The sequence below is a fragment of the Heloderma suspectum genome, chromosome 1, assembly GCF_057233095.1.
Source record: "Heloderma suspectum isolate Gila_16-S chromosome 1, 16-S_ref, whole genome shotgun sequence".
Taxonomy (NCBI): domain Eukaryota; kingdom Metazoa; phylum Chordata; class Lepidosauria; order Squamata; family Helodermatidae; genus Heloderma; species Heloderma suspectum.
This window is the reverse complement of record NC_139458.1, coordinates 185761486-185770758: the sequence shown is the minus strand read 5'-3', so window position 1 is coordinate 185770758 and position 9273 is coordinate 185761486. Positions and strand designations below refer to the sequence as shown.

The following is a 9273-nucleotide window of genomic DNA, read 5'->3' as shown; positions in this document are numbered from 1 at the left end:
GAGAAATAAATACTGCAATAAATAATTTGCCTGTCATGAAGATTAACAACTGTCATTTTGCACCACTGCAAAGAAAAAAGCAATTTTGCCATGCATATGCTTTTAACCTGAATATTTGAGAACATGGTAAACTAGACCATCTAGTAGTGTTTTCCTCTCAAAGTTTATGCAAACAGAAATTGAGAATACTCTACCGTACAGATAATATACTCATGTAACTGATAGGAATTTTTTACACTTACAGAATTCTCTAATTTATTTCATAGTACTTAGTAATTTTTATATTGATTCTCCCTTATCCCCTTCTATACTGGGAAAACAACCGCTAATTCCTTACACGTCAAGCTTCGTTGTATTATATGTAAGTAAAGCTCAAATGAAACAGTGGAATTTCAAGTTGTGTTTGAGAATAGGGCCTTAGGCAGCAAATGCCTGTCTACTACAATTATATTAATCTTTTAAACTGGATAATTTCCTAGGTTATCAATGGTGAAGCTTGCCTGGTCTGTGCAACATTCCCAAAGATACTGAGTCTTAAAACATTGAGTAATATTGTGAGAATTTCTTAACATACTAGTTTTATTTAACTGTGCCTGAATGGGCCATTTTGTATACACTGAATGGCCATCCAACTGTCATGATTTATACTCCCTAGCCTAGGGGTATGCAGAAGGTAGATATCCAATTATTTTAGACTTCAACTCCCAGCATTCCTGACCATTGGTCATGCAGGCAGGGGCTTCTAGAAATTAAATTCCAAAACACCTGGAGAACTACCTTTTGCCCGCCCCTGCCTTAGCCAAGGCTAGTCCCCCAGTGTCTAAGCACGTCGATGTAGAAGAGCAGGAAACCTGCACAAACAGGAATGGCCTAACTGCTGGCAGAAGCCACGTGTGAAATTTTCCCACAGCACACCATTCCTTTTCTCATACTCCCACTTCTAGCAAAGCAGAAACAGAGAAAGCACTGGTGCAGATACACTCTATAGCAAGTGAGTAAATAATGAGATTTCTTAACAGCATAAAAAGATGAAGCTGCAGGATTTGGTAAAAACAGATCCAACTTAGAAAAGAGAAGTTAGCTTTCTTTGATTGCCTGCTTCTTGTTGCACACTCTGAAAGGACAGCAGGAAGGGCAGCAATATCAGAAAGCAGCTATGTGGACCACAGAGGCACTGCAGTTCAATCCTTACCTGCACGCATGTGGAAGTACAGTGGTGTAATTCCAATAATGTATGCAATGGTGGTAGGGACTAATAGCCCTTCTTGAGCTTTTTCCCACTCCTGTTAAATCACCAAATTAGTCCAAAAGCAAGAAAGGTTATGAAGTGAACCTGCAGCACGTGACTGACCACATAGCACACTCTCTAATTTCAAACAGGCTAAGGAAAGGGCATGCAGTGTTTTGTTCCCCTATGTCCCTCTTTCTCCAGTGGATGACAATCTAGTATCCTGCCCCATGAATGGGTAGAGAACCTTGAATTCTTTATGAAGCAACATACACCCTCATTTCTCTGACAGATGCCCAAATAGGATTGCTGTACCTCCTGGTGTTTTTGCCCTCTTCTCTACTCTTTGTAGCACATCCACATCTGCTAGAAAATGGAAGCATTAGAAAGCACAGCAGGAATGACAGCTGAAGCATAGGCTAGAGCAAAATAGCTTCCCTCTCATCATTGCTTTTGTTCCTTTCAGCGGGAGAAAACTGAGATATATGGCTCGCTTTTTAAACGCATGCATTCAACTGTGCCTTTTCCTTAGCCGAAAGTGAATCCATTTATGGAAGCTCAGGCACCAAATTTTCACTGATCTTCCCTACCTACTGCAGCCTTCTGTGCCATATCATGTTCTGTTCCAGAGGGGCCCCAAACCCACAGGAGCAGCTTTTCAGAGGGGATGGGTGGCTTATGTGGGTAGGCAAGATTCAGGGACTTGGGTGCCCTGACTTGTGTGAGCAGACGCACTTTCTGCTAAGGCAAAGCCACCACAGGACACAATCCACTGCACTCACTGTCCCAAACAAACACTGGGTCCAAGCAAACTCCTGGTGAAAAGAAAGATTAGCTACTGGAGAGAATTAGGAACCACAGGGACCTACTTACAAGTCAATGGAATTGGGTTTTCTTCCGTTCTGGAAGAATTTTTCCCTTTCAGACAAAGCATGGAAAGTTCAATCTTCCACAGTAGACAAGTCACAGTAACACAGCATTGCCATAGGTAAACATGAATTAACACTAAAATGGAGGATACCCAGGAACATATAATGATTAGCATTTCTTAAAAGAGTTGCTTCTACCAAAAATATTTCATCCAGAAAAAATGGCCATTCCAGAGGACAAAGTAATTGATGTTTTTCCTGACTGCAACAACATCACATTTAGGGCAACGTAGGTACCTTCATTAAAGTATTCAAATTGCAGAATATCCCTCCTTCTTCTGCACTCCACTCCTTATACTCTGGTTGTCTACTTACTGTAGTTCTGTAATGTTAACATAATGTTATTTATTGTTACCACAACAGCAGTAGGCGGGATTCTACTGGTTCAAAGAAATTAAATTTATTTTCAGCCCAACCTACTTGTTTGCAGTGAGCCATCTAAATTAAAATGTAAATGCAATACAGTATGTTTCCTTCTGGTAACACAGAAGTAGTATACATAAACCATGAAATATTAAAACACAGCACACCATATTACACATAAAACATGTTTTTCCATTTCAAGTTTATTAAAACTTTAGCAGTACAAATGATCCAGGTTGTGGATTATCAAAAGACCAAACTGAAGTCCACATTAAAAAAAAAAGTGTTCCCCAACATGTCTCTAGAACCTGGAGGCAGAACAGAAACAATAAGTTCATAAACTTATCCATGTCTGTCTTCATCAGTTCCAGCACTTGATTCATGATCAGATTTTTTATCTTTACCATGGGCACGATCTCTCTCCTGATTCTTTGATTTTTGGTTGATCTCTTTTTCTCTTGAGGAACGGGACCTGTCCTTTTCCTTTTCCTTACTCCTGCGAGAAGATGATCTTTTCAATTCGTTGTCCTTGCTGCTTCGTCTTTTCTTTGAGTCAGGACTTCTATCTTGATCTCTACTGGCCTTTTTGCTTTTATTAGTCTCTGAGCTACTACTGTCACGGCTTTTTGAACGCTTTTTTTTCTCAGCATCATCTTTTTTGTGAGAACTTCTGTGGTCTTGATTCCGATGCCTCTCTTTACTTCGGCTCTCCTCCCTCTCGGAGCTCTGCGACTCCTTCCTCCTCTTGTTTTCTTTACCTTTAGATCTTTCTGGAGTGCCTTTTCTGTCTCTGCTCCTTGACCTCCCTCTTCTTTTTACTTCCTTATCTTTGTGTTTTGAGTAATCTTTACTTCTGCTGCGATCTCGTTCTTTACTTCTGGACCTGGCTCGCTTTCCTCTATCTCCGCTTTTGCTTCGCTCTCTGGTCTTACTATTTGAGCTGTATTTGCTTTTAGACTGCTCACGTTCTCTACTCTTTGACTTAGCATGCTTCTCCCTATCTTTACTTTTAGTATGATTCTGACCATTACTTTTAGATCCTCCCCTTTTATTTTTCTCTTTACTTCTGCTCCTTTCTCTCCCACGGAAATCATTGTATTTTTCTTTGTCCCTCTCTTTCTCATAGTCCCTCTCTTTACTTCCCGATCGCATTTTCTTTTCTTCATGTTTGCTGTGTTTTGAGTCCCTCTCCTTACTTTTTGACACCTCTTTACTTTTGCTCTGGCTTTTGGATCTAGCCCGTTTTTTAGCCTTGCTTTTGTTATGTTTGTCCTTGTCCTCCTTCTCAGAATTCCTCCTTGTCTCTCTGTCTTTACTACTAGATTTGTGGTCTTTTGTTTTCTTTTCCTTTTCTTCCCTTCTACTAGGGCTCTCTGAAATTTGCCTGTGGTCAGATACTTTTCTTTCTTTTCCTCTCCCTGGGCTTTTCTGATTTGCAGCATCCGTCTTGTTCTCATTAACTTCACCCCTTGACAGAAAAAAAATACTTTATGCATTTTGAACTTACAAAAAAAACAACAGGAAGCTAGTGAAGTCAGCGGGGAAAAGGTCAGATCAGTAATTGAAGCTGAAGCAGCATTACACACATAATGGAGTGGATTCAGATTTGGGCACATGCAATGGGGCTGGCAGAAGCAGACTTCCTTGCCTCCTCCTCCTCCTCACAGCAGCCTCTCCACCTGTCCCCCAAATGCTACAGAGGAACACTACTGAATGTGATAGACTGGGGTGATGGTAGGGGCTAAGTGGAAAGGAGAAATACCCCCAACACTGGATGGAGGTACCTTCTGTGGGGGGTCCTAACAGTGGTACAGCTAGGTAACTGTAGACCTTAGACGATGGACTTATGAGAGCCGCACCCTAGACAGCCTTGTTGTATTACTTCAGTTGTGAAATACACAGCTAATATTTTGCTTCTCCACACCTCCTCCACATTGTCATTTCATGCTTTACAACAGCTTCTACATTCCTGATATGTTAAACAAAAACAAAAACAGCTTCTACATTCCCGATATGTTAAACAAAATCAAGACATACTCTAAGCATGTGCAGTTTCGCATTTTAAACTCACTGAAATCATAGCACCATCATGACTATATGAATAAAATCGGGTTTGCTTCTGCTGCCCTAATGCTAAACATATTTACTAGGGAATAAGCACCATTTTGTTCCAGAAAAGGATAATGCATTTCTAAAGTACATTAATAAAATGAACATCTGTAACCATGTACATGGGTCGCTTTCTGCTCCCTGACTATAACATTTAAAGAAGAAAAGAAAGGATGCTGTGGCGAGCATAGGTATCTGCAGCAGGCCCCGGCATACCTATGCCGGCCCAGGATATGGCACTGCGCTTGTTTGCTTACTGCCCCCATTTCCTGCCACACCCTAGTTGGGGGGTAGGTGGGTTATGAGACCCTGGATTTTGGTCCCAGGGTCCAGCCCTAACTGCCCCACTGGCTGCTGTGAGGAGGAGGAGGCAGGGAGATCTGCTTCCGCCAGTCCTGCTGCACGTGTCTAAATCTGGATCCAACATAAAGATTTTTTTTTTCATTTCTGTTGTCCGTAGCTCTTAGACATGGCTACAAAATGGGCAAGTGGAAATGGAAAAAGTCACCAATTGTAGCAGTTTCACTAATATACTGAATATAGCGCAAAAACAAGTACTGCTATATTTGAGAAATGTTACTACTTTGATTCCCAGTATGTGCTCTATTATCCACTGCCAAACTGCAACACAAAAGCAAGTTTTTAAATCACATCTTACTTGTCTCCCTTTATCCATCTTTCTCCACTTGATACTCTCATTCTCTGAGCTCTCTGCATTTCTTGTCTCCAATGCGGAGGAGTCTCACTGCGTCTAAAACGATCTCTTGACCTGGATCGTGAAGGTGTCCGATAGCGCTTTGAAAATGGAAAAGAAAATGTTAGCTAAAAACTGGCTGTCTGTTAACAATAAATAACTGTTTAGTAACTATCATACATGAACTTGAGCACACTCCGGGAGAGAGCGGAGGACAGGAAGGCCTGGTGTGCTATGGCCCATGGGGTCACAAAGAGTTGGACACAACTTAACGACTGAACAACAAACTATTATACATCTGTGGGCAAACTGTTTCACCAAAAGCAGAAAAAATTATACATTTTGATTATAAATTTAAAAGCAAAGCAATCATACACTTGTAGAACAATGTAAGTTTTGTTTCATTGTGCAAGTGAAATATGTTGAGTCCCACCTCAAACCTGCTTTACCTAGTAAGTTAGAATACCTTCTTAGGATATCATCGTCTTCTGAGGGAGACATTTCATAATCCATTACTCATTTAATTTATAATTTAAAAAATACATTGATCAGTCAACATATTAGTTAGAGAATATTTTTCATGAATAATATTTCACAAAGTGGTCATACCAGTTAAAAATCCAATCAAATTAGGTCTGATTCAGCCAAAATTAAGGACTTTTTAGTTTTATTAACTGCAGTGGGAGAGTTAAGTATATGCTCACATCTTTCCCACTCTAATCAATGGGTTAGAGTCAAAATACATAGCCAAAATAACTTTGGCTATTTAGGCCCATAATGTTCAATTCCAACAATAAGAGTGAATAGTAAGAATCACTTAGCAAGCAACCACAAATCATAGGAACATAGGAAGCTGCCTTATACTGAGTCAGACCATGGTCCATCTAGCCCACTATTGTCAACACTGACTGGCAGTGGCTCTCTAAGGTGTCAGGCAGTAATTTTTCCAGCCCGACCTGGAAATGCTAGGGATCGAACCTGGGACCTTCTGCATGCAAAGCAGCTGCTCTGCCACTAAGCCACATCCCCAGCTGTGTAACCTTAGATATTCTTGAGCTATGAATAAATCTAGGCTTGTGCTTATAAGAAAGAAACAACTGACAAGGCTATTCAGCAGAACAGATCTTTTGCATGCCTTATGCAGCTAGCTGTGCTATGCCTTATGCAGCTAGCTGTGCTGCTGTCCACATAGGTGCTAAAAACCACAGAAAACTGATCCTCATTGAAAGTACCCAGACTTCAAAACCAGTTCTCCCAGATAAGAAAAAATGCAGCAGTCAGTAAGGAACATCAGTGTATTTAAGTTCACAGCTGGACAAAGGCACTTGTCTCATATATGGTCATCTTAAAATGCTGCTGAGCAGGAAGGCATGTCCTGGCTAGATTTCACCACAAAAGCTTGAAATAGGTGGGTCTTTCACGGCACAACTGTAGGAGTGGTGTTCAGGGTTTGTGGAACCTATTATTTGTGGGAGAAGTAGTGACAAATGCCATACATAGTCAGGTTGCTTACCTGTAACTGTAGTTCTTCGAGTGGTCATCTGTGCATTCACACATATGGGCTCTACGCCTGCACGGAGACTCGTTCAAGAAACTTCCAAGCTGCATAGCTTTTTGGCAGGAACCCCTCCCCCCCAGTCTCTGGCATATATAGCATGGGTTCCCACCTTCCCCTCAGTTCCTTGAGACCACAAGTAGTCCCAGACCGAGGAGACTAGTCCAGTCCAACAGTCCAGTTGACACCGAAGTGGAGATGGTGGGGGCGGGTTGTGTGAATGCACAGATGACCACTCGAAGAACTACAGTTACAGGTAAGCAACATGACTTTCTTCTTCATAGTCTCTGTGCATCACACATATGGGCAAGTAACAAGTTAACTTACCGGAGGTGGGTCAGTGTCTCATTGTAGTACTGAGGAAAGCACAGCCCTACCAAAGGCACAGTCCGCTTGAGCTTGGACGTCCAGTCTGTGGTGCTTAATAAAGGTAGAAGGCTTAGACCAGGTGGCCGCTTTACACAAGTCTACGATGGGAACTCCTCTTGCAAAGGCAGTGGAAGTTGACACTCCCCTTGTTGAGTGCGCTTGGATTCAAGTTGGTAGGGGTTTCCTGGCGACCTCGTACACGAGTCGAACGGTGTGTATGATCCAGGATGCCAGCCCCTGAGAGGAGACTGGAGAGCCCTTATTGGGTCCCCCACAGCATAGGAAGAGCTGTTGTAAGTTGCGGGAAGGCTCAGTCCGTGACTTATAGAAGGGCAGTGCTCTCCGGACATCTAGAGTGTGTAGCTGTTGTTCCAAATCAGAAGTTGGGGATGGAAAGAAGGCAGGGAGAACGATCGGTTGATTAAGATGGAAGTCCATCTTCAGGAGGACTGCCAAGTCTGGCCGCAGGACCACCTTTTCCTTTTGAACTAACAGTGTAAGTTGAGTCTATTCGAAACGCGGAGAGTTCGCTCTCTCTCCTCGATGCTGTAATGGCTATCAGGAAGGCGACCTTCCAAGAGAGCAGCCTCATGTCTACTGTAACAAGTGGTTCAAATGGTACTGACGTGAGGGTGTTAAGCACCAGGGTTAGGTCCCACTGAGGAACGAAGTCTCTCACTGGAGGAGCCAAGTTTCTGAGTCCTCACAGGAATTGCTTGCATAAGGGGTGGCTGAATACGGAGCATCTGTCAATGTTGCCCCTCACAGCAGAAATCGCTGACACATACACCCTGATGGAGGAGTACTTCAGGCCTCTGCTGAAAAGATGTTGGAGGAAAAACAACATGTACACTAGGCAACAGTCATTAGGGTTACAGTTGTTGTCGGTCACAAACTGAACAAATGAAGCCCATTTTGCTGAGTATGAACGGCGCGTGGATGGTTTCCTCGCCGCATCAAGTATAGTCTGCACTGTCGATGGAATCAGTGGGGGAAAGTGGTGGGTGGGTGGATCCCCCATGCCACGAGGTTCAGGGTGTGGAGATCGGGTTGAAGGATCCTGCCCCGCTCCCGGGAAATCAAGGTGTCTATCCGCGGTAGAGGTAGGAGGCATCATGTGCTAGGTTCAACAGCATCATGAACCAGGGTTGTCTGGGCCACCAAGGCGCAATCAGGATGCAGTTTGTGGTGTCTTGTCACTCTCGTAAGGAGTGGGAATGGAGCGAAAAGGTAGAATAGGCAATCCTTCCATTCTAGGAAAAAGGCATCGCAGAGTGATCCATGGCCGACTTCGGCTCTGGAGCAGAATTGTCCACAGGCTGTGTTCGCTGCAGTTGCGAAGAGGTTGATCTCTGGTAGGCCCCACTGGTTGAAAATTAGTTGCAGGACTGTCTTGGCCAGCTGCCATTTGTGGGAGCACTGGAGGAAGCAGCTGAGAGTCTGCCAACAGGTTGTCTTGTCCTGCTATATGGAGAGCAGTCAAGCGAATGTCCTTGGCAATAACCCAGTTGTAAAGGTGTAGAGTGAGAGAAAGGAGGCGGGAGGAGTGTGTTCTGTCTTGCTTGTTTAGGTACCAGAGAACGATGGTGTTGTCCGTGAGGATCTGGAAATGTCGATGTTGGAGGTACGGTTCGAAGGTGCAGAGAGCTTTCCAAACTGCCAACAGCTCCAAGAAATTTATATGGTACAGTGTTTCCTTGGAGGACCAGAGACCTTGTGCTTGAAGGGGGCTGCAGTGCGCTCCCCAACCTAGGAGAGAGGCGTCTGTGGTGAGAACCCTGGATGGAAGAGCTGGAAGGAATGGCGTCCCTTGGGTCAGATGCCTGGAGTCCATCCACCAGTCCAAGCTGAGAGCAACGACCTCCGGTACTGAGAGTGTGACAAAGAGAGGGTTGCGGGTCAAGTCGAAGTTCTGGATGAACCACTGTTGAAGTGGTCTCATTCATAGCTGAGCCCATTCCACGACCGATACCGTGGCTGCCACGTGGCCAAGGAGGCATTGGACGTTGTGGCACGGCGGACAGAG

At 43.7% G+C, this 9273-nt stretch overlaps 1 protein-coding gene across 5 annotated transcripts in view; it reads right to left on the bottom strand.

Moving 5' to 3' along the window:
• Positions 1 to 2540: 2540 nt before the first annotated feature.
• The window catches only part of PPIG (peptidylprolyl isomerase G), a 30153-nt gene continuing 23420 nt past the window's right edge, over positions 2541 to 9273 (bottom strand). For all 5 annotated transcript variants that reach the window (XM_084812370.1, XM_084812381.1, XM_084812362.1 and 2 more), the window contains 2 exons: positions 5288 to 5424; positions 2541 to 3988 (listed from right to left, as the gene is read on the bottom strand). In XM_084812370.1, coding sequence (XP_084668496.1) covers positions 2863 to 3988; positions 5288 to 5424 — 1263 coding nt within the window. In that variant the 3' untranslated portion in view covers positions 2541 to 2862. The remainder of the gene's footprint in view (positions 3989 to 5287; positions 5425 to 9273) is intronic.